The sequence below is a fragment of the Pseudorca crassidens genome, chromosome 16, assembly GCF_039906515.1.
Source record: "Pseudorca crassidens isolate mPseCra1 chromosome 16, mPseCra1.hap1, whole genome shotgun sequence".
Classification (NCBI taxonomy): Eukaryota; Metazoa; Chordata; class Mammalia; order Artiodactyla; family Delphinidae; genus Pseudorca; species Pseudorca crassidens.
Genome location: NC_090311.1, coordinates 25,681,851 through 25,707,426, shown reverse-complemented (window position 1 = coordinate 25,707,426; position 25,576 = coordinate 25,681,851). Strand labels below are relative to the sequence as shown.

The 25,576-nt window shown below is 41.1% G+C and overlaps 1 protein-coding gene across 10 annotated transcripts in view; it reads left to right on the top strand.

Moving 5' to 3' along the window:
- The window catches only part of CNNM2 (cyclin and CBS domain divalent metal cation transport mediator 2), a 152,680-nt gene that overhangs the window by 105,266 nt on the left and 21,838 nt on the right, over positions 1 to 25,576 (top strand). For 5 of the 10 annotated variants that reach the window (XR_010935774.1, XR_010935773.1, XM_067709510.1 and 2 more), the window contains exons 2-5: positions 10,192 to 10,335; positions 13,058 to 13,195; positions 15,242 to 15,411; positions 25,210 to 25,303. Coding sequence is in view for 4 of the 10 variants with exons in the window: in XM_067709510.1 (XP_067565611.1) it covers positions 10,192 to 10,335; positions 13,058 to 13,195; positions 15,242 to 15,411; positions 25,210 to 25,303 (546 nt within the window). In the remaining 6 variants the exon portion in view is untranslated. Of the gene's footprint in view, positions 1 to 10,191; positions 10,336 to 13,057; positions 13,196 to 13,398; positions 14,479 to 15,241; positions 15,412 to 25,209; positions 25,304 to 25,576 lie in introns of those variants that run through there. The other 5 variants (XR_010935778.1, XR_010935777.1, XR_010935775.1 and 2 more) reach the window with 4 other exon arrangements.

Sequence of the window (25,576 nt, the reverse complement as noted above, 5' to 3'; positions counted from 1 at the left end):
TTTTTTTTTAGCTTTAAACAGGACAGAAATAGCAAGGTGATAGCTCCCTGAATGAAATCGTGTTGCTTCTCCTTAAGCAAACTTTACCATTGTACTCATGTCATAATACTAGATCTATCACCGTATGAGTCAGTAGAAGATCTGCAAGGCATGTGTAAGAATTCATCCATGTATTCATTACAGAAATCTGTGAGAAAATAGCTGCTTTTGTGTACTATAGCTTGTTATTCAGGGTTTCTTTTTCTTTTGATTTTGCACCTGTTGAACTGAGAGGGCGATGGATAGGGTAAGGACCTATCTACTGTTAAGAGTAATGTGGGTGTAGAGACCCAGGCACTCCCCGGGCCCAGGTGTAGCTGAGGCGGGGCTGTGTTAGGGCTGTGTGTGCAAGGGTCGGGCTCCTGTGATCGCTGATCACTTCCCCTGAGGAGAGGCTCCTTCTTACCTCTTCTGTGGGGATGAGGAAAACCATGGAGGTTATGATTGGACAAAATCAAGTCATTTGATTGGCCGGGACAATGAGAGCATAAGAGGAGGATGATGGCCTTTGAACCCCACTCGAAGACGTTTTCTTTTAAATTTAGCTGTGGATGGGAAGTGAGCACTTTTTGAGTAATAGGATGATATGATTGTGTTGCGGTTTAGTAAGTATTACCTTTGTGTATGTAGGAGTGTTAGGTTATTATGCTAGGCTTGGTGGGGCCTGCGGATGAAGAGTAAGACAAAGATGAATAACACAGAGGTCCCTGTGGTCAAGGAGTTTATGATCTAAGCAGGGAAACAACTAACCTTGTGGTAAATGAGGTTCGAGTACACGGGCAGCGTTGTCAGCTGAGGAGGGGCCACAAGAACCAAATGGTTACTTACGTTTCAGAGATTTGAAGGCTGCCGTCCTGCCTCATCCCTGCCCAGGTTTCTCGTCTAGCTCAATGTCTCTGGCCTTCATTTCCTCCTCGTGTGCCACTGCGTATACATCTTACGAGATCTTGGTAGCTCTCGCCTCAGTTTGCCTCTTACAGAATGCAAGACCCAGACCTGAACACACTATTCCACATATGGCTAAATGTAGTAGGAGCATTGCTTCCCCTTTTCTGAGGTTGTATTGCCACTGAGTCATCATGAGATAATATGCTGCTGGACCACCAGGTCATCTGTTTTATGGGGACCTGCTATTAACACAGAAGGGGTTGCCGAAAGGTCCTACCTGGGAGGCCACAGGCAGGCCTGTATTCCCCTCGGAACCTGCTTACGTCTGCTTATCCGACTTAGCTGCTTCTCCTGTCGCTCTCTGGCGCCTTCCTGCCCCTGCCTCCCATACCCCTGAAGTCCCCTCTAGTCCCTCCTGGGTGGTAGTTCTGTAACTACTCCTTGAACTATGCATTTTCTTTCTTTCTTTTTTTTTTGATGTGGACCAATTTTTTTAAAAGTCTTCATTGAATTTGTTACAATTTGGCTTCTGTTTTATGTTTTGGGTTTTTGGCTGAAAGGCATGTGAGATCTTAGCTCCCTGACCAGGGATCAAACCCACACCCCCTGCATTGGAAGCGTGGAGTCTTAACCGCTGGACCACCGGGGAGGTCCCTGAACCGTGCATTTTATACACATTATTGCATGTAGGTATCCATCCATTCATTCAGTCTTCGTTAAAAAGGGGAAAAAAAAAAAAGGAGGGGAGAAATGGAGAGAAGAGGCAAAGGTGATTTAGAGTTTTAAGCCTGGGTGATTGGAGATCTAATGGCATCATTTCCAGAAGTGGGTATTCAGAAGTGGTGTTATTTGGGGGAGGACAAACCAGACTCTGTCTAAAGACACAGGCCTTTTTCTCTCCGGTGAAGGCTCCCTGGCAGAAGCAGGCCAGTGTGTGTCCCTGTTAGAAGTAGGAAGGGCTGTTCTAGAAATCACAGTGGATGGCACTGAGATGATAATCTTTGGATTCTTCATCTATGACCTTTCTTATCTTGAGCATCTTTTGTCACCAGAATCATCTTTCACAACCTTTTGACCACATATACTTTTGACTCTTTTCTGCTTCTTGAAGTGGTTTTTAAAAAGTTTGGCTTCCAAAACACTGTTCTCTCTATTCTCTGCTCACTCCACCGGCCCCTCCTTCTCAGCCTCCTTTTTGGCTGTATCTCCACTTCCTGCCCTATGAGAAATTGGCCTGCCCCAGGCTCAGTGCTGGGATCTTTTCTCTGCCCACACCCTCTCTCTCGGTGATCTCCTCCAGTGTCTGGCTTCACTAGCCTCTCTTCTCTGGGGGTTCTCGCTCTTCATCTGTAACCCACATGTCTCGCTCGCTCTCTCTTTCTCGAGTTCTGACGTAGCTATGTAACTGCCTGTTTGACATTTCCACTAGGATGTCTAGTAGGCATCTTGAACTTAACCTGTCTAAAACTGAATTGATTTTTTCCTTCCAGACGTGTACCTCCCACAGTCCTTCTTGGCAACTCTATCCTTTCCACGGCTCAGGCCCCAAAACCTTAGAGTCAGCCTTGGCTTGTCTCCTTCTCTCCCACCTACATTCAGTCCATCAGCAAAACCTGTTGGCTCCTTCTAAAATATATACCTGGAATCTAAGTACTTCTCATCCCCTCCACTGTTAGCATCTGGTTCCAGTCACTCTCTCCTCTCACTGGGATTGCTGAAATAACTTCCTTCCTTCCTTCCTTCCTTCCTTCCTTCCTTCCTTCCTTCCTTCCTTCCTTCCTTCCTTCCTTCCTTCCTTCCTTCCTTCCTCCCTCCCTCCCTCCCTCCCTCCCTCCCTCCCTCCCTCCCTCCCTCCCTCCCTCCCTCCCTTCCATCTTTATTGGGGTATAATTGCTTTACAATGGTGTGTTAGTTTCTGCTTTATAACAAAGTGAATCAGTTATAATTCAAAAAGAGTCATGTACCAAAATGTTCATTGCAGCTCTGTTTACAATAGCCAGGACATGGAAGCAACCTAAGTGCCCATCATCGGATGAATGGATAAAGAAGATGTGGCACATATATACAATGGAATATTACTCAGCCATAAAAAGAAATGAAATTAAGCTATTTGTAATGAGGTGGATAGACCTAGAGTCTGTCATACAGAGTGAAGTCAGAAAGAGAGAGACAAATACCATATGCTAACACATATATATGGAATTTAAGAAAAAAAAAAGTCATGAAATAACTTCTTGATTGGGTTTCCTTTTTCCCGGCTCTGCCTTTCCCGCTGCATCTTTCTCCCACCAGCGGCCAGGACTTTTCTCACCACAGCAGTCAGTGATCCTTTCAAAACAATACAGATCAAGTCACTCTTCAGCTCAGAACCCTCCAGGGACTTCCCATCTCCGAGTAAAAGCTAAAGTCCTTGTGATGGTGACATGATCTGCCCACTGCCCACCACCCCTGCTACCCGCCCCCACCCCCATCTTTGATTCTTCCTCTCCTGCTCACTCTGTTCCAGCCACACCAGCGTCCTTGCTTTTCCTCAAGCACGCCAGGCCTCCCCTCTTCAGCGCTCCATTGTTCCCTCCACCTGAAACATCTTCCCCAGCCCCTTACTTACTTCATTTGGCTGTTTAACGACCTTCAGCTCAATGTCCCCTTTCCCTTGGCCAGCCTAAATTAAATAATTCGGCCCCTGCTTTTTTGTTCTCCACAGCACATTTTATACAATCTGACATGCTTTCATACTATCTCTTTCCCTTAGTGTCTGTCTCCCCTGCTAGAATGTTCCTTGAAAGCCAGAGCTTTGTTTTGTTCCCTGAGGTATGAGCCTGGCACATAGTAGGCATTCAGTAAATGTTTACTGAGTGAATGAATGGATTTGTGTGACTATAGTTCATTGATACATACATAGCATTGTGTTTTCTGGATTATAAATTATGTTCATAAACATTAGCTCATTGATCAGTTTGTTCACTTTTTGTAAGTCAGACTAAATCTAACTCTAATGCTATTTAAAGTGTATTGACTTCCTTGATGACTAATATGCAAACTGGTTTCCTTGGGAGATCTTAAGTATGGCCATTCAAATCTATCCTCCATCCCGTTTTGTTTTAGTGATGGGGGCCCTGAATTCTGATTTACAGAGCATTTCTTTCTTTTATCACTAGTTCCATAGAACAGCGGTCCCCAACCTTTTTGGCACCAGGGACCGGTTCCGCGGAAGACAGTTTTTCCACGGACGGGGGTGCGGGATGGGGGGGTGGTTCAGGCGGTAATGCGAGCGATGGGGAGCGGCAGATGAAGTTTTGTTCGCTCGCCACTCACCTCCTGCCGTGCGGCCCGGTACCTGTCCTCGGCCCGCGGGTTGGGGACCCCTGTCATAGAACTCACTTTAAGGAACTTTATTAATTCTTTTCTTTTCTTTCTTTTTTTTTTTTTTTGCGGTACGCGGGCCTCTCACTGTTGTGGCCTCTCCCGTTGCGGAGCGCAGGCTCAGCGGCCATGGCTCACGGGCCCAGCCGCTCCGCGGCACGTGGGATCTTCCCGGACCGGGGCACGAACCCATATCCCCTGCATCGGCAGGCGGACTCTCAACCACTGCGCCACCAGGGAAGCCCCTATTAATTCTTACTTACTGAGTTATTATAATTCTTTTGTTAGATAAACTGGGAAATGTTTAAAAACAAAGGCATATCAAACGCTTCATTTGCCCTACCCTTCTTTAAGTGAGGGGCCACGACACTGCACAACCTCAGGCGAACCATTAGGCCTTGCATTCTGTGCCCCTACAGTGGTGTGACACGGCAGCCATCGCAGATATAAGACGTTTGGCTTTAGTTTCTCATGGCTGAATCTTCTGTTTGTTTTCCTCCTGCTGTTCGAGTGGCATTTAAGACTCTGTCTGCCTTGCGCTTGCATTGTTAGGTCTCTTGGACTACCGCCTGTCACTTGTTATTAGTGCAGCTGTGTCGAGTTGTTCCTAATTCCATTCTACTTCATCTACCCTCTTGGCTTTCCTCCTTAGCTATTTCACTTACTCTGTCTACTGTTCCATTTCACTTGATTGACATCAAACTTGTATGATAGCCAACGAGTCCATATTTTCATCAGGCAGTTAAGGTACCCTTTGCCAGCCTAATCACTATCTAGTTAATTATTTCTATCAAAATACAAATGATATCTGTCATTCAGAATTCGAGCCTAGCGTCGTGGTAAGGTTAAAAAATGGGAGTGTGGCAACCTGCTACCATTCTGGGCTGATTCTCCAGAGAGAATAGGCAATACTTTGATTTAGGGAGCAGTGAAAGCAGGCAGAGGCAGAAATTCGATCCCAGTTTTACTGTGTAGATGATTTTACTTAGCATACCTCACAATGAAGACATGTTCTTGTAATTTCATCTGTGCAAGTGCCCTGTTTTGAGCACGTAGCAGTTAAAATCTAGGTGATTATTTCATAGTAACTTGCTTATGATACTGAATTTGAATAGAAATATATTGATAGAGCCCTGTACTCTGAAGAGAGGCCTGCATAGATTCTCTTAGGTCTGACTTAGTGATCCCTTAGTGATCTAGGACCAGACTACGTGAAGAGAGGCTATGGGTATAAAGTTCAGGACAGTTGGAAATGACATGAATACTGCAAGACCTCTTACAGCTAGCAAAAAAGGGCTGTCTCCAAGCCCTAATGTCTGCTTTATTCTGTATATAGTTAATCAAGTTTATTTGATCCATGTATATTTAAAAGTTTTAGTGCTACTTAATGCCTATAATTACATATTGTGCTGATTGCTGTGTTTTCATTCTTTGGAGGTTAAGAATCCAAAAAAATTCTAGTTTTTGGTTTATAAATGCCTTTTATTAGTTTCCCCAAAATTGCTTTGCTGCTTTCAATCCTGGCTTAATGCCTCCAACACTCAGGTTCAAAAGGATGCTGTTTGAGCTCAGTTTTTAAAATTTCTGTATTGACAGGTTTACATTTTCTTTTTGATTGCTCCATGGATGAGGCCAAAGACTGAACTCCCTGCAGCGAATGGTTAAGTGGGGGAAGAGGTACCTTGTATCGTTGTCCTCCAAAAGCATGATTAGGGAAGAGGGGTATCATTTTTTTTTTGTACTGCTTAGTGGGAAGAAGGTTCAAAAAACAAGACTTCTCACCAGGAATTCCAAAGCTAAAAATATGTGGCTCTGGGGCAGATGAAGAAGTTTCAACATTGGAGGTGGGGGTGTGAAAGGGAACAAGTGAGCTTGGAAGGAAACTCAATAATTTTCAATCTCAGAATCCTACCTTACATGAATAATTTCTCCGAGAGTAAGGCTCTTTCCAGTCAGATCTGTTGGTGCTGCTGAGCTGGTATTTCAAGTATGTCCATCTGCATTTAAACGAATTGCTCCAAGACAATCTGATTATGCGGTAGTTACTTTGGTGAGAATAGCGCCTCAGTGGAATGGAAACTTCATTTTGAGTCTAATATTAGACCTTGCTTTGGAAAATTCCTTTTAAATGATCACAAGCTGGGAATAGCAAAAGAATTTAACTTTCGACAGACAGCATTCACCAAGAATTTTTAACTGCTTATGTTTGGGTCCTTGGGAAAGCAGATGTGAGAAACTGACCGGACCAAATTGACTAGACTAGAATCGACTTGAGCTGATGCGGTGTTTATATCTATTGCTGATAAGTTTCCCTGCTAGTCTCATTTGCTCAAAATATTTTCATTCTTTGAGCGTGAGCATGCTAAGGATGCAAATTGTTAGGAGGCCTAATTGTCTAACGATCTAAACTTCTAGGCCTCCAGACATTGTTGCGTATAAAGGGGTCTGAGGCAGAGCGGAAAAGGGCGGACAGGCTCTACAGAACCAAAGCCAGTTTCTGAGTAAGTGCTGGGAACTTGATCAGACCTGGCCTTCAGGATATTTTTAGTTTGTCTGGCTGATTGTGTCTGAGCAAACTCACCCAGTTTGAAGTTTTAAGTAAACTTTATTTAAAGGACACCCCCTCACTCCACCCCCCCCCCGCAAAACCCCAAAAACCTCACCCTGACATTAAAAAAAATAATATACGTGTTAACTGATCATGAAATTTCCAGATATCGTGTCTCCTTGGCGTAACCTAAGGATAAGTTTCAGATGCCTTGCATGCCTTGGGTTGGGAAAACCAATATTGGTGTTTGAGATAAATTTAATATTTTAAAAGATCTTTCTGAAATTGAAATGCATCTTTTAACCACAGTGTACATTTAGTGTAGTAGGGTTTTTTTTTTCTTACTAAGCTGGCAATAAGTTGATGGTGCCTTAGAATTGAGGAGGAATATTAATAAATTAATAGGAGCTACCATATTGATCACCCAGTGGATCCCAGGCACTGTCTTTGCTAGGCACCAACATTATCTCTGACACTCACGATAATCCTGTGTGGCAGCGACTATCATGAATGAGCCTGGGTTTAGAGGAGACTGAGGCTCGGAAAAGTTAGGTAGTTTGCTCACGATCACACTGCTGGTGATGGCTAAAGTGGCAGTGCTGGAGTTCACATCCAGGACTGGTCAGCTTCACAGTATGTGTTCTTCCTTGTAGGTTATATCTTTTTGATGTTTACTATATTTGAAATTAAACCTGAGAAATTTTCAACATTTACTTATTCGTTTTTAAGGGACAATCATAAATCCATTACATGTTAACATAAACAACATTTTTATTAAAAATAACTTTTTTCCAAAACATAGTGTCATTGTTTACCTTTATGTGTATCTCTTTATTATCTAGCTAAATGGAAGGCAGCTGGATTCTCTTCTGCATTCAGTCTGTGCTGTATACTGTTTTAATTGAAGTATGTGAAGAAAATCTGGCCTCACACAAATATGTATTTGGAAAAGGGAGGGGTATTTTAATAGGCTTTTTGAATAATTGTGTATGTTCTTCCTTGATAATATACCCAAACTCCCCAAGTGATAGTTTCTTAAAGGTTAGTTGCAATATAGAATCTGAAACTATGCCAGTGGACTTTTGGTGCACTGTTACATTAAAATCTTTTGGTGTGGAATCTTCCTTACAGAAGAATTCTGAATAATGTGTGTAGCTACCCTCTGACTCCAGGAAGTAGAGCTTAATTCCTACCACTCACCCCTCCCTGGGGGTGGGCTAGACCTAGTGACTTGCTTCCAAAAAGTAGAATGAGGGAAAGGGAAAAATTAGTAACTTTGTAGTGGAGAAGAAACCTGGGAAACTCTACCTTAACCAAGTGGTGAAGGTGAACATTGCCTGTGATGTCATGTGGCTGCCATGTGAGCCCTGATGTGATGTAACTAGAAAACTCATAATCCCAGTCTAATCGTGAGAAAGACATATCCAGATAAGAGGTCATTCTGCAGAGTACCTGACCAGTGCTACTTGATGGTCAAGCTCATGAAAAACGAGGGGGGACTGGGAATCTGTCACAGAACAGAGGAACCTGGGAAGACATGACAGCTAAATGCAATACGGTACTCTGGATTGGATACTTGAACAGAAAGAGAACATTAATGGAAAAACTGGTGAAATCCAAATAAAATCTGGAATTTACTGAATATTACCATATCAATGTCAGTTTCTAGTTTTGATGACTATATCATGGTAAAGTAAGATGTTATCAGTGGGGGAGAAATTGAGTAAAGGGTATACAGGGACACTACTGTCTGCAACTTTTCTGTAAATCTAAAATTACTGCAAAATAAAAAGTTTTTTAAAATCCACTGTTATGTATTGCATTCTGAATAAATCATTTACCCATGCGTGATTTGGTGACACCATGGCCATGGTCATTTGGAAAATACTTGTTCACAGAGTTATGCAGATCTTTGAAATGTTGACACATTTTATTGTTCAGTGCTTTCAAAATCTCATTTGTTAATAGCACCACCTGTCTCATCAGAAAAGTCTTTACTGAGAAGCTCTCAAGCTCATGGCGGTGGATACAAGTTTCCCAAAATTCTAATTTTCCCTTGAAAGCTCAGATGTTATCTTTGGCAGCAAACACTGCTGTTGTTTTCCTTAATGTAACAGGCTCATCTTGTTCATTTTCAAGAAAATGTCTGCCAAATATCCAAGTCTAAATAATCATAGTTTGTTTGGTAGCCATTCTTTCAAATAAAAAAGATGTTCAGTGGGAAAAAGTGGCTGATCCAACTTGCAACTCAAACAATTTGCGTTGAGTCATTCTCCTTAAAACAATTTGAGTCCTTTTCCTCAGAACAGCTATCGTACTTGAGAATGCAACAGAAGTGTTCTACCGTACTTCGCAATTTGTCACATACAGTATTGAAAGACAGGTCCCGGGAATCAAGGTTTAATGAAGCTTATAACTTTTACTGCTTCATCAAGGATATTCTTTTTGTTGTTGTTGTCTGAAAAGAATTATTTTATTTTTAAATTTTTATTAAAATATAGTCGATTTACAATGTTGTGTTAGTTTAAGGTGTACAGCAAAGTGATTCAGTTACATATATATGTATATATGTATATACACACATATATATATTTATATACTTTTAAAAATTCTCTTCCATTATAGGTTATTACAAGATATTGAGTATAGTTCCCTGTGCTATACAGTAGGTCCTTGTTGGCTATCTATTTTATATATGGTAGTGTATATATTTTAATCCCAAACTCCTAATTTAAGGGATATTCTTAAGAGGAACTAATTTTTTCCCCTCTCTCTGTGTGTGTGTGTGTGTGTGTGTGTGTGTGTGTGTGTGTGTGTGTGGAGAAGGCAGTGACCACTAGCATAGTGACCACCACTACCGCTGCCTTGATTTGTGCTCAGGCACTTTACACCATTGGTGCAAATATCAACACAGTGGAAAATTCCAGGAACATTTTAGTGTTCTAAATGAAAATAGTTTGACCTTTCTGACTCTCCTAAAAGGGTCTTGGGCACCCCTAGGGGTCCACAGACCACACTTTGAGAACTCTCCTAAAGTAAAGTACTTAGCAGTTGCTAAAAGATCACAAAGGAAGAGCTGACATAACCGAAGACCAAATCCATCAGGAAGCAAGTGGTAACATGGTGGTACCATGTGTGTAGACGATGATGCTCTTCTGGATTAACTGGTCTTACTTTTTATGGCCCATGAAGCTTTTCCATTTGTTTGTCGTATTTCCAAACCATTTTTAAATGCTGAAAGATAGACTTTGATAATCTTGTATCTGTGTTCGCTGCTGTTTTTACCATCATCATTTATAAGACTTCATTCAGGAAATTCTGAAAATCACCTCTTTGTTTTCTTTTCTTTAAAGGTAAATCTCACCTGGCTATTGTGCAGCGAGTAAACAATGAGGGAGAGGGGGATCCATTTTATGAAGTTCTGGGAATTGTCACATTAGAGGATGTGATTGAAGAAATCATCAAATCTGAGATTCTAGATGAAACAGATTTATACAGTGAGTACCATCGCCTGAGTGTAATTTTCCAAAACCTTTGCTTTTATTTGTCATGTTGTTTGTGAGTCATCTGACATCTCTCCAGCTGTTGTCTGCCTGTTTCTAATTATGCACTGTGTGTGTAGGCTGGGTACCACCTACCAGTATATTCCAGTCACTTCATCGGAGAGGAAGAAGAGGCAGGTCCTGTAGTGTCAACTGGCCATGTTTTTTTTGAAAAGCCAACTGCTTCTAACTGTTGATTTGGGCATTGCTTGCCCTGAACAGAAAACTCCACTCCTGGTTTTCACATTTATTTTACATCTGGAGGGAGACTTGTTCTTTACTAAATTTTCATTTTACACAATTAGGCAAATGGTTTTCAGATAAATTTCTGTCTGTACCTATGGTCATAATTCAAATACTTAAAAAGTGAGGGGGGATTGTTAAATTGATGGATAGCAACTGTTGAAATGTCTCTATTCCAGGACCCATGGGCCAGGGTAGAGGTGAGGTTTGCAGGCATAGTTTTGCTGGGGCAGTGGTGGAGCAGCAGGGTAAATATAGAGAAAGCAGGACGGGTTAGGGTACACAATAAAAATTGTGTTTTTCTTGTTCTGTGCTTCTCTGCCTTTTGAGAGGTGGTCTTGGATCGGGGCAGGGGAAGGGAAGTATCCACACCTGTTTGCCCAGGAGTCGGCTTGATTCTGGGCTGAGTGTTGAACATGAATCTTGTCTCATTAAAGTCCACAACTGTTGGACTGTGGAGCTTAAACCCTCTTCCTCAGCCTTACTCTTAGCAAAGTAAGACTCTTTCAAGAGTTTCTTAATGCCAGAGGTGGCCCAAGGCCTGAGATGTTTGGGGCTCTCAAAGGTGGTATAGAGAAAGAGGATCTGGGCTCTTTTTGTCCTGTTTGGCTTTTAAAGCGTGACTTGGAGGGGGAAATGGACTGTTCAAATGGCCTGGAGCACCCAGGACAAAGCCAGCCTTGCTCAAAGCGGAATGATTTGTTTTCAGTCCCGTTAGAAGGGAATGTCCCTCATTTTAAAATTTAAAAAGTCTTCCATGCACCCTTAAAAAAATACATTTTATGTTTAGCTCTTGACCTCCTTCTGAAAATGTATCTTATTTTTTTCCTCACATCTGTATAGTGTTCTTTACAAAAAACACCAGTTCCTATGTGTTTTATCCTTTTGACTCTTGGAGAATAATCAGAGATTTCATAATAGAGAATATTGTTAGTATTGCGTTTACATTCTTTTCATCCTTCCTCATAGTGACTGTTTAATACCAAGTGTGTCTCTGCATATTTATGCGTTTCCCCAGGGGTAATCCTCATTGTAAGAAAGATAATCTAGACATTTATGAGCTTTTATGTTTACACTTCAGTTCACTTCTTTTAAACCTTGATGAGACTGAGTTCATACATGGCTTCCTGAGATGAGATGCTGAACTTGTGGTTCAGGTATATTCTTGATTCAGATCAGGGATGATGACTACCTTTGTCATTAGAAAATTATTTAGGATGCTTGCATTGATTTATGCTGCCTGATTCTAAAGATAATTTGAGACAGGAAAATTACAGGTTGTGTTCACCGTCTCCCCAGGACAAGCCTAGTTAGTAATCACTCTGATTTGCCCTAGGCATGAAATGGTAATGTAAAGACTCATGATTCTTGGGGGAAAAAAAGGAAGCAATTAGGATCTTGTCTCTAACCTAGTTTTTTCTTGATCATTACTTTGTCCAGAAAAATACTTGAAGAAAGGTTTTGCATGAGACGCCTTCTAGATCAAGGATTGGCAAACTACAGCCCTCAAGAGCATGCCACCTGTTTTTATATGACCCAGAAGCTAATTTTTTTTTTCACATTTTCAGTTGAAAAAAATCAGAATAATAATTTTATTTTGTGACATGCAAAAATGATAAGAAGTTAAAATTTCATATCCGTAGTAAAGTTTTACTGTAACACAGCCCCGCTAATTCATTTACATATGGCTGCTTTTTGCTAAACAGCAGGGTTGAGTAGTTGCAACAGAGCATACATGGCCCGCGAGCCTGAAGTATTTGCAGTCTAGCCCTTTACAGAGGAAGTGTGCTGACCTCTATTCTGAATCACTTCCTTTGTATTTGGTTGACCTTGAGGATCTCATGGTCTGGGGTAGAAATGCAGCTAACAGTTATTATTATTAAAATACTGTTCCATGAAAGTGTTCTTGTTTGTTTCTTGAGATTGTGTGTGTGTGTGTGTGTGTGCGCGTGTGTGTGTGTGTGTGTTCTCTTTCAGCAGAGGCTGGGAGCCTCTTAAAGGCAGGGACGTGCTTCCCTGTGTCTTCTGTAATGATTGTTCTTCACTGTGGTGTGGCAACCTCAGTAGCAGGAGCGTGTGTGCACTCCGGGCTACAGGCTCTGTTGCTATGTGGTTGTATAGACTCCACGAGGGGAGGATTCTTGTCCCCAGCTGCCCAATAATGTACTTAAAAGGGCTCTGAAGGTCCTCACGAAGTGTGTCGATAGTTGCTCCTCATCAGGTTGCCTGTGATTTCTTACTCTGGATTGTGTCACAGTCATGACTGTGCTGCACTGATTTAATGAGGATTCTCTCTCCCTTCCCCTTTCCATGTGGTGCTTGTATGTAGCGTGCCCACCATCTGGAGAGAGAGCCTAGCCTTTTCCATATATTATGTCATTTTCATTCGAAAAGAGCCCCAATCTAACGGAATGTATTTCCATTTCTCCCTCAGCTGATAACAGAACGAAAAAGAAAGTGGCCCATCGAGAAAGAAAGCAAGATTTTTCTGCCTTTAAGCAGACAGACAGCGAGATGAAGGTTAAAATATCACCACAGCTTCTCCTGGCCATGCACCGTTTCCTAGCAACAGGCAAGTGCAGCTTATCACAGTTTGAAATCTCTGCCAACCCTGGAGCGAGTTTCTCACCCACCGCTGACTGGGGTGGGCTGGGGGTGGAGACTGGGAAATGGGGTGATAAGTAATGCCACTTTTGTGTTTTGTTTTTTGTTTTTTTGTTTTGTTTGTTTTGTTTTGTTTTTTTCTTTTTAAATTCTCTCCTCTCCTATGTTCAGTGTCGGCATGAACCCTCTGAGACATTTACCAGGGGTGGACCAGTAACTTAAAATTGGTCTGAAAGGTAAGGATGAATGTTAGTGCCACACTGCATGTGAACAGTAGGCCAGGTCATCCGCTTCAGCTAAGTCCAGGGGAGAGCCAGCTGGCGGAGCAGGTGGACAGTGCAAGCCAGACACTACCTCGTTGTGTGTCGGACAGTTGAGTAGTTCTCTCTTCAGCTTGCCTCAGAAGAACAGTTGGACATCGGTGGTGACACAGGTGCTATGATTTGCAAAGAAGAACAATAAATTTTCAAAATAAAATCTTTACCCTTTATGGTTTTAATGAAATCAGAAATTCTAAGAACTCTGACATGGATTTCTTGATGGCCTCTTCAAATCAGATTGTTAACTTGGGCCCATTCCAGGAGGCAAGTGTTCACATTATTAAAACCACCAACCCAGCCAGCACTGACTGCTCCAGAGAGGTCAAGGTCGAACGGACTTGAGAGACCGACTGACCCTGCTCACATCCCCAGATGGCTCTCTAGGCGAAGGGTGAGCTCTGTTGGCCAGGGGAAGTGTGAGAAAATCAGAGTACCCAGTGGCCTGTAGAAGACGTCTGTGTCCAAGATGGGCAGCCAGTGCCTTTCAACTGAATACAGTACACTTAAGATATTTTGAAAAGAATGCTAATGGCAGCCATGTGATGGAATGTTATGTACTCTTTAAGATCATGTTTTCAGATACCTGGACATGCTCTCACCATATAATATTTATGACATGGGAAAATACTCATAATTTAATGTAAGGTGAGAAGAAACAGTATAAAACCGTGTGTACACAAGATTATCCTTGTGTTTTTGTGTGTACACGTACACGGCACACATGCCTAGGTGAGGTATTAGAAAGAAATGCTCACCAATTGCTCAGAATGGTTACGAGTGGTTGGTTTATAGGTGATTTTATTTTCTTCTTTATTTTTTTCTGTGTTTTCCAAAATTTCCACAATGTACTGTCTAATTTTGTTATTACAAAAAAGTCACAGAAGCTAATGCAGAATTTATATCGCACATATAAAATTAAAAAATTTTAAAACATAAACAATGTCTTTAACTTGCTTATTATTTTCTATTTCTGATAATATTGTTCATCATTTAAGAACCACAATTTAAAACTAAATGTTCTCCCACTCTGCCTCTGAGATACCATAAAGTCTACTTTCAGTCTGGCACCCTTAAGTCAGTAATTTTGGGTTTTGTTATTTTAATAAAATCAATATCTTTGTAAACTCAGATCAACATTACTTTTTTTTTTTTTTAATTAGCAAGTTGGAGTGCATGTTGATGTGTGCACGTGCCTTGCTTTTATTCTGAATCTCTACCTTCCTTTGTTCCCAGACTTTCTCAGGGTAGTTGAATGGGAGAATGAGATGTGGAGCACTGCGTCTGTGCACCTGGTACTAACCCACACCTAGATGCTTCCTGACCTTTGCTTCTTCCTTTGGCTGTTGTTGGACAGTCAGTCTTTTGTGGCCTGTTGCAGGGCGTCCTGGCAGTCATGGAGCCTGCTTCTGGTTGCTTTTCCTTTGTGTCAGTCAGAAAATGAGGGTATTTTTATGAGAACTGAAACCAATGACAGGTTGAAAATGAAAAGTTTTAAAGCAACAAACGTGAGAATTCAGCATTTTCTAATTTCTCCCAGGTAATCTGCCCCCAGAGGATCACCAAACGGAAGTCTCGTTAATCCATACTGTTATCGCTTCAATTCCAAGTATTCTTTTCTCTAAACACCTTAATCACTAGTATCATTTTTTTCCATCCATTTGAAGTGTAATATCAAGTTGTGTTTATATCTATAGAAGTAGAAGCATTTAGCCCATCCCAGATGTCAGAGAAGATCCTTCTAAGGCTGCTAAAGCACCCCAATGTCATCCAGGAGCTGAAGTATGATGAGAAGAACAAGAAAGCCCCAGAATACTACCTCTACCAGCGAAACAAACCTGTAGACTACTTCGTTCTCATTTTGCAGGTCAGAAGAATTAATCAACAGTTGTTTGATCTTATTGAGTACCCACCCTTCCAGTTTGGAGGAGACTTGGTATAGGTGAATGGGTGTCAAGGATATAACGTACTTAATAACTTCTGGGGTGGCCTTACAGTGGGAGAATTTCATCTCCCTGTTTTCGTATCTGCAAACAATTTCAATATAAAGCAATGTTATTCATTTAATTTCCAATACAGACGGGCACTTAGTGATTGCTGAGGCATTCATTTGAAGAAGGGTGAATTCAGGTGTTTGTATTTTTTTTGAAGAGTTTGGGGAGTTACCTGTGCATGTCTAAATCTTGGCTGGGCATTTGAAATTTAAGTGTTGTGAGTTCCTTGAGTCTTCTTTTTATCATCTTTTATTTCTTCCGCCCCTCATTAGGACTTGGTCTTGCACAGCTTCCTAGAGATGCCTTATGATCTCTTCCCTTAATGCCATCAAAATAATCCATTTATTATTGTTTTTATTTCTGATTACTACCAGCTTCTGTTTTAATGAGGAACTGATGGGATAATCACAGCGTCTCATGGCAATGGTAACTTACCTCCTTCTCACTGTAACATAATCCACTATATAAGGTGAGAAGGTCCATCCATTCTGAACCCTCTTAAGGGCCCTAGAGGGGCTTTTGTGCTTGGATTGACAGGAGGCCCTTATTATCTCACAGTTTCACGTGGTAGAGCACAGTTCTTGGCCTGGAGACCAAGATGAATAGTACAATGAATAGCATGCTAGTTTTATTGATTTCTTGGGTCTCTTTATTGAAGAATTACTTTTATAGGAATTCTGAGTGTATTTCAATATAAGAATACTAGCCCCTTAAGCATTCTCCTGTTTCTTGGTTACTTCCTAGGTAAGAATTGGAGGGATCTTTATAAGAGTATAATTAGCACTTGGTAGACCCAGCTACAATTTACGTTGAGTCCAGCAAGTCCCAATTATCTAAATGAATCAAGATGTTTCTTTTTATCTGAAAATAACTCTTATCAGATGTGTCTAGATGTTAGAAACTCTGGGAAGTGTTGTGTTCATGCCCTGTGTTTGGACTGTATAGTGAATTCCGGAAGCAGAAGTGAGGAACTGTAGAAAAGTCTATGGATTAACCAGGTATATGCTGCTTTCATATAGTGTTTCTTGGAAACTTCTGTTTGCAGGTTTTCTAAGTCAGTACCCTGATTATTCTACTAACCTTAGTCTCATTCAATCCTGAATTGTTTTTCTTTTTCTCTGGGGATAGACAAGCTTGAAACTCTGAGGGGGTTGGGAATTTATTTTATTTACTACAGCGAAGGAGTAAGGCATTCATGTTTCTCCTAAAATCTAGATGTGAATATTCCTTAAACCTAGAGAAACTGAATGACATTTAAGATAGTTTATTTAGAACTTTGAGGATTGACATTGTGAATTTCAGTACTATTAGAAACTCTGTGGCTTTCAATCGTCAATTTTTATATAGTTAGCGTTTATGGATTCTGATTCAGTAATGCTCTATTGGTATGTAAAAAAGCCATTTCCTGGCTGGTGGATCTAAAAATAGATTTTATGGAAGAGGGACTTCATAATTCTTGTCACTTTATAAGTAAATCTTTAAAGATATTTTTGATAAGGTTTTTATGTCCATGTACCTATATTTGAATACCTATGTCATGTTAAATATTTTTACAAATGTGACAAGTTCTTGGAACTGACGATGTCATGGGAGTTTTTTTAATATTTATTTTATTTATTTATTTTTGGCTGTGTTGGATCTTAGTTACTGCGTGCGGGCTTTCTCTAGTTGCAGCGAGCGGGGGCTACTCTTCCATGTGGTGTGCGAGCTTCTCATTGCGGTGGCTTCTCTTGTTGCGGAGCATGGGCTCTAGGCACGTGGGCTTCAGTAGTTGTGGCTCGTGGGCTCAGTAGTTGTGGCTCACGGGCTCTAGAGCGCAGGCTCAGTAGTTGTGGCACACGGGCTTAGTTGCTCCGCAGCATGTGGGGTCTTCCCAGACCAGGGCTCGAATTCGTGTCCCCTGCATTGGCAGGCGGATTCTTAACCACTGCGCCACCAGGGAAGCCCCATCATGGGACTTTCATAAAGATTTCAAGGATTTATGGAGGTATTCAGACTGTAGAGTTTGGTGAAAATCATGTCCTTGAAGGCCAGGCAGTTACCTGAGGTACCCAGAGTATGACAAAATGAAATATCATAATACCCTGTCAGTCTAGCATAGCCATCACCATTTACAGAGTCTATTCCACCCTAAAATATCACTAATCCATCATTGGAATTTCATGCCAGGTTATTGAGCATGTTCTACTGCATTTCAAGAGCATTAAACCAGAGGAAAGCGGCTGTAGCTGCTTCCCTTCCTGGCCCCAGTGCCAGCGAGCTGCCGTCTTCAGACACTAGAAAAACTCTTTTATTAAGTAATTCATGTTTGGAATACAATTATAACTAGAAACAGTCACTTTGAGTTTAAACCCTAGATGAAATAAAGTCTAATTTATTCGAAGCAAACCATTTAAGTAAGCTTACTTAAAAGAATATCCTATAGGTTATGGGACACATACTGCGTATGAATAAAAAGGCACTTTCAAGTTTTATCTGAGAAAGTAGATTTTTAAACTAGAATGTATTGTGATAAAAGCACAATAAATAGTGAAAGAAAACGTTATTGGCTCTACATGTCTTTAATAACTTAACAGAATACACATATAAAAGTAGGAATGGGTAGGAACATAATCTTGGTGGAAAATTTTTTCCACCATCATAAAAGAGCAAGAAAAAAAATGTTAGAGTTTTAAATTGTGTAAATAAAATTAACCAAGTTGAAGAAAATTAAATATAAAGCCAGGGAAATACACTTTAAAAAAAAAGTTTTATGTTACTTCTTCATAAAAATTGGTCATTTGCGCTGTCACATGTAAATTCTAATAAATTCAGAAAGATAGAAATTTCATAAAACTACCTGCATAGATCATAATGAAATAAAATTAGACATAAAAATGCATAATCGAAAAGTACTAAGCTATTTTAAAACTAATCAATTCTCTTACAAAGATTTATACATAAGGTATAGAATAAAAGACTATTAAATAATATAAATACCGTATCCACAGTATGTCGAAGTTTAAAATTTTATTCCTCTAGGTATTTACATAAGAAAAAAATATCTCTGATTTTCTATAATAGAAAAAGAGCAAAGCAACAAACTAAAAAGAACAAATTAAATAATAGTGTCATGAAAATAACTTTTAAAATGAAAACGTTTTACATCCCATAAATAAAGATTGGTTCTTCTAAAAGATTAAAAAAAATCATTATTCTATTTGCATAATTAATGTGATAAGAGAAAAAAGAAAACTAGAAGTTCTCCCTTCCCCCCAGAAAAGCAGCTAGAATCAAAGGAATTGCTTGGAAAAAAAAAAAAAAATTGAGACTCTAAAGAACTCGATTTCTGTATTGTACAAATAGAACCAGATGATTTGATAGTTAAACGCATTCTTTACGACAGTATGGCCTAGTCTAAAGTCTGATAATGTTCTGGACCAGTCTCACTTGTCCACATTGATGGAGAATTCCTAAATAAAAAGGTAGCAGTTAGAGACCAATAATGGACCGAAAGAGCTATTCACTGTGACTGTGACTGAATTAGGATTAGTTTAGGTATTCAGGGCTAGTTTAATAGAAGGACAACAAAACTAAAATATGCCGTGTTAATTAGGGAAGCAGTAAAGGAAAAAATCCCTATGCTTAAATCAATAGATATCAGGACAAAATTAAGCATCCATTCTCGATTTCTAAAACAAACCAAAAACAAAAAATCTTTGTAAAAATCCATGATGAACAGTGAACAAAAAGGAAAAAGTGCTGTAAACCAATCACATGCTTAAACTGGCAGCTTCCTTTTGGGAATAAATATATAAAACCCCTCATATACATGCATTTCAAGAAATCATTTTTTATAAAGCTTTTTATGCAAATAGATTTATAGCAAATAAATCTATCAATTATAATTAAAGTAGTAGAAATAGTCCATATGTCTAAGCTAATCAAATTTCAGTGTGGAAATAAATTTCAGTGTGGTCATAAAAGAAGTAGAAAGCATGTACAAAAATATGTCAAAAAAGATAGTGTGCCTGTAATTATAACTATTATAAACCATTTTTCTAATATAGATAGTTGATATTTTACAGTGAAGTATTTATTGGTCCTTTGGGGAGTAAAATGTCTAAGCAGATAAAAAAGATATCATTGTTCTTACACAACATGTAATTAGGTTATGATTTTAGTAAATATAAAGAATAATAAGAAAACAAGAGGAATAGCTTTTTTCTTTACCAATTATGTAATCAATGGAAAGAGGGATGCTTTTTTTTCTGGGGTTAATTTTTGTTGATTTCATGCCCCAGATGTTTTGTTGTTCAATTGCCCCATCCACTCTTTTCCTTTAGGGCTTCTGACATAGATTTGAAAGGGTTTTTCCCTACGGAGTGAAATCTGTTCTTTTGTGGAGGTGGCAGGTAGCATCTTAGAACTAAACAGCCTTTGACAATATTTAATATCATTTCACTTGTTATTGGGAGAGAATTGAAGCCTTCAATACCAAACCTTCTCAAGGAGTTTTGAGTTGCAGGGTCTCCGTGTCCCAGTGAATAATGTTTCCTCACTTTTGAGTTGTGTACAGATAACACAGCCATGTTACAGAAAAAAATTATTTAGATACCTAGTGTTGCCTCTATTTTTTAAAAGTTAAATACGTATAAATATAAAACTGGCATGAGCTCCTTTTGAACCCTTTGAGCTGAGAACTCTTACATAGAACAATAAAGAAAACAAGTTTGTAATTAGTATTTTAAATGTGTAAATGACACTGTTTGGCTGATAGGAAAGTACCACTGGTCGCAGGATGGTAGCAGGGAGCTCTGGCGCTGGCTCTTGCATTCAGCACACTTAGGTCCCTGTGTGCCTGGCAAGGATGGCACCCTCCAGCCCTGTGCTCAGTTTGAGCTACTCTGTACGTTTGTACAGTATGTTGTATTGTTATTTGGCCTCCACTGGGTGTGACCGGATTATTTGTACGTTTAGTCCTCCCCTGTTCCTTTCTCTTTGGCTCAGTGCTTCTCACACTTCAGTGTGCTTGGGAATCCCTTGGGGATTCAGTACGTCTAGGGTGGAGTCCGAAATGCTTCATTTCTAACAAGCTCCCAGTTGGTTGAGTAGCAGGCGTTAGCCAGGATGATTCACGTAGTAAGAACAACTTAACAGATTTGAGCACTAAGGCAAATGCTGCCACTGACATCTGGTGGCAGCACTTGGTTAGAAGGTGGTCAACCAGATAGCCTGAAATATATGTAAATTAATTTTTGACTGTCAAAAAAAATTTTTTTTTAATTTAAGTGTTTATGAAGCAAACTTGCTGAGTCCTAGGACTACATCTGTGGACTGCAGATTGAAAAATGTTGCTAGAGGATGTCTGGGTGGTGCACCCCCTCTTACTGGGCAGTGCTGGTGAACACAACCTAGCACTTGTGCCCCTGGCATTTCATTACCTCCTTTTAGGTGTCAAACCCTATTTTGTGATGGTGATTTAAAAAACAAAAACAAAATTAAAAAAGAACTCAATTCCAGAGTGAGCAGGAGACCAAGTAGATGCTCAGCGTGTGGGATCTGAGGGTCTTCAGCCTTGAGTCCACGGCTTCCACTGAGCGCTTGATCTAGTTTGTGCCAACGAGGATCGCTTAGGCTTCTGCCTTGAGGCCAGGTACAGCACGTGACTGCTGGTTACTTTGTGGATGCTTAGAAACTTTGAAAAGAGTTGTCTAATACCTTTTTCCAAAGGAAGGTAGGATTCTGTAGTAGTAACTTTACTCGGGGAGCCAGCTTTGCCTGGGACAGTGAGGCTGTCTTCCAGTTTTGTCAGTTTACCAACATGAAGCCCTGGCTTCCTTTGGGAGTCTGTCCTGTCTCGATTTTTTTTTTTTTTTTTTTGGTGATATACTAGACTAAAGCAAATTCGTGAATGTTTCAAAAGTAAAATTGATACGGAGCTCCTTCCCTATATGGAAGAAATCTATTTTCTGAGAAGACACCTGATTGAACTTGGGCTAGGCAAGCCGTTTCCTTATGGGGTAGCCCTGCTTTGTGTACTGGTAGGTTTACTCGAAAATGGTCACTTCTTTGAGACGCTGACACACATAGATGAGTAAAAAATAATGTGTTCACTGGATGTTTCTGAAACTTGCCTACCAGGAAAGCTTCAGTCCTCTAGAGAAGGAGATAGGGCTGGGCAGTTTTTTAAACTTTTGGAATTGTAGAATCACAGGATGTTAGAACTGAGAGAACCACAGGTCTCCTCTCCTTTACTGCAGTTTTATAACTGCAGCAAAATTAGTCTAGTGCAGTGGTTCCTAAATGCTGATACTTGGCAAAGTTTTCGCCAGTTTGAGGCAAAATGAGAAAAATAAAAACAGTTGCAGTGAGTTCTTCATAAAGCTGTGTGTATTCGGCTTAAAGACCTGTTATTCTGAAATTATATATTTTCTATATTTTGGGGGTTAAAATGTCTGGGCTTTTGTGGAATGATGGTCGCAGTAGATAGCTGTGTTTTAAAAATATCTTTATTTTATGAAATAAAAATGTGGCAACCCTCTCTCTGTTTCTGAAAGGAAGATGGATTTTCCTAGTTCTTGGAATCCAAGCAGCTGGGAACCACTGACCTAGTACGCCTGCCTGTAATCTGATGGATCTAGACTCCAGAAGAAAGATAGCGGATCCTCTCCACCACCTGCTGGCCTGTCTTGGGGGGCAGGGAGAGATCAGCTGAGGGGCTGCAGATCTTCGAGCAGCTGTCCTAATTTAATTTGCAGACTCACAGCTGCTGGGGGAGTCTCTTGAGAGGCCAGGGTGCACAGAGGTTCCAGAGCTGCCACCCATTTGCAGGGACATGGAACAAGAAGGCCCTGTAGCTTGTTTAAAAAAAAAAAAAAAAAAAAAAATTAAAGGATCCAGATCAACAGGAGAGCCATAGAAGCGATACGAGGCTCTGCGGCATTTGATCCTTCCTCCTGATTCTCTGCGTAGAAATGCAGGTTACATGACGGTCCTACAGACACTTCCGAGCTTACAGTCACTGAGGCAGACATTTTCAGTTAGCGTATACGTACATCCTAGCTCTCTGATACAAAATCAGGGATTAGTCCATGAAGAAATGGATAAGTAACTGAAGGTATACACAGCGGGCACCTCCATTTCTGCTGCTCATCGTCTCTGAATATTGTGTCCCTGCCCCCCTCTCTTAGGGACCCTACATCCCATTCTTTCCCACCAGCTTTTGGCTTTTGCTCCCTGAGTTCCCACCTTCTCTCTCCACTAACTTTCCCCCCTTTCTGCCCCAATTTGCCTAATCCTAAACAGGCCTCATTTGACCCCAAGGCTGCTGCCAGCTCCCCTGCGGCCCTGCTGCCTGTGCTTTGTCCCTCTTGCCCTCCCTTCCCTTCCACAGTCTGATTTCTTCAGGAAAAGACTCCCTGAGGCCACAATGGCTCCCTCCTCAGTGGCCCTCTGACCATCCTTTTACTCTGAGGTACTTCCCTCTCCCAGCTTCTGTGGTGACAACAGTTGTCCGGTTCTACTCATATCCGTTTTCCCTTTGGTCCCATATTTGTTTCTTTTTCTCCTCCTACTCCCAGTCAAGGGCTGTAATTCCTCATTTTCTCTTCTCCTCTCTCAGACCCCCATCTCCAGTTCTGACCTTTTCCCTGACCTTCGTCCTTCCATTTCAGCCTTTTTGATGGACTCTTCAAAAGGTCTTGTTTTCTTAGAGGGAATTCGTCCCCTCTTCCTGGCCCCCATCACTGATGCATCCCCTTCCCAACATTTCCATCTCCACTCATGGGGTCCCCGTTCTTCAAGTCGCTCGGAGCAAACTTCTCTTGTGATTATTGACGCCCCTCCCCTCCTTGCGCTTCTTTCTCCCTTACGGTTTCACCAAATTATGTTGATTCCTTATCCGTAGCTCCTCTCATAGTGATCTTTCTCCAGTCCTGTGGTTACTGCTCTCGTGTACGTCTAGACTTGATCTTCCTGAAACCGTATTCCTCTGCTCAAGAACCTGACCTCATTAGCCCATCCTTCAAGGAGCTCTGCAGTCTGACCTGCTCACCAAACTGCTTTTCCAAACCCATCTCCCCTTCTTTCCTGGCAAACCCACTGAGCCTGGAAGTCTGCTGTCACCCACCTCTGACCTTCCTCAACACTGTTCCCTTCCCTTGACTCAAATCTTACTCCTCAGGTTTTCCTTCCTGTATAAAATTTATCTTTATACAAGAACAGGAAGAATTTTTGTTTATTGCCTTGCATCGTTGAGTTTCATGTGCTCTCCCCTTTTCTGGACTGTGTGCTCTCCCCTTTTCTGCATTGTATGCTCTTGGAGGAGCAAGGGCTGTCTTCTCACAAGGCTGCACAGCCTCTCCTGAGGACCCTACATGGTCAGGGTTTTTAGTGCCTGTTGGTTTGCAGGTTGATTTTATATTATAGCAAGAGAATTGCTTGGAGATTGATAAAACTGATATTTTCCATTGAATGAAGGAAAACCCAAAAGAGAGACAACAGATCGTTTTCTGAAGAAGGGTTTTGAGAAAGGGCTTCCATAACTGGGAATTGGTTTAGAATAATAGGGAGTGATCACAATGATGGAGTTTGCGTTCGTAGGTGGCACAGTGTAGCCACCTGGTGAAGAGTTTGTTCTTCGGTTACTTCATCTTTCTGAGCCCTGCTCTCCTGATTTATAAGAGGGTGGTAATTGTGTCTGCTTCCTAGAGTTGTGAGCATTAAAATGGATTCATAAGCACTGAATTGTCAGCACAGTTTCTCTTCAATAAATGGTAGCTTAATTTTTGTTTACCCATAGTAAAGGATGTACCATAAACGTATCCTCCTACTAGAGAGGCAATAATTATAGGCAAGGTGAGCAAGTGCTGTTCTGATCCTTGACTTGGAAATCTGGAATGCAACTTGCTTATGAGGGTTTTCCAATAGCCCGGAAAAGGATTATGGTGAACCGTAAGGCTAGAGGGATGAATAAGGCACAGTGTGTCCCAGAGGAAATGATGAGAGGGAAGACGTTGTAGTCAAGTTAGAGGAAGGAAAGAAAAGGGAGAACCTTAGAAGAGGTTTTGTCCTGATGGAACGAGATTACTTAAGGTGCTTTGCCGAGAAGTACCATGGTGTCCCAGTGCCTCTGGAGTGTCTGGATGACCAGGGATTGGCCTGCGACGTGTCTGCTCAGTTGGTCAGGACCCATGCTAGGGAGATAAGAGGGAGTTCCGCCGCTGGGAGCCGGTTTAGTCCTCCCTGTTTCATGGTGACAAACCATGTTGGCCCTTGACCCTGACTCTGCTCTGACTCAGGCTCCCGTGGAACTGCTTGGGTGACAGTCACTGAGCACCTTCTCAGCGTTTGTCCCATGGGTGGAAAAAGAGCCCCATCTTTCACTTACTGGGAGGACTCTCAACCCACGGACTGGGATGCTGAGAAATATTGAGTGGACTCGTGGAAATTAAACATCACACTGCTTTCACCTCTGCATCTCCAGCTAAATCCAATTTTTCATATTTAAGATGAATTAACCCTCTCCTCCATCTAAGTGGGAAAGATTATCTGAGGCTTTTTTTTTACTTCCTTGAGATTGTTGGGAAAGGAGTTTAGACAAAAATCTGAGGAAGGACTAAATCTTGCATAGAGTTTGCAAAGAAATTCATGTAATTGGACTGAACGTGCTCCCTTTTTTCTTTTCACAGGGGAAAGTGGAAGTAGAAGCTGGGAAAGAAGGTATGAAGTTTGAAGCCAGTGCTTTTTCATACTATGGTGTAATGGCCCTTACAGCCTCCCCAGGTGAGTTTCCTTCTCAGCCTCAGGGCAGGGCTAGGTTTTAGGAAGTAATGCCCTTGTATTGTCATCTTTCTGTACCTGCTGGCTAACCCTATTTACTTTTGAACTTTTTATTGAAGTGTATCATGTATACAAGAAATACTGCTCACATCATACATATATACCTCCATGAATTTTCACAAACTGAACTCTCTTGTGTAAACCAGCTCCCAGATCAAGAGACAGCACATCACCAACCCCAGAGAACCCTCCCCCCACCCTCCCCTTTAGTCACTA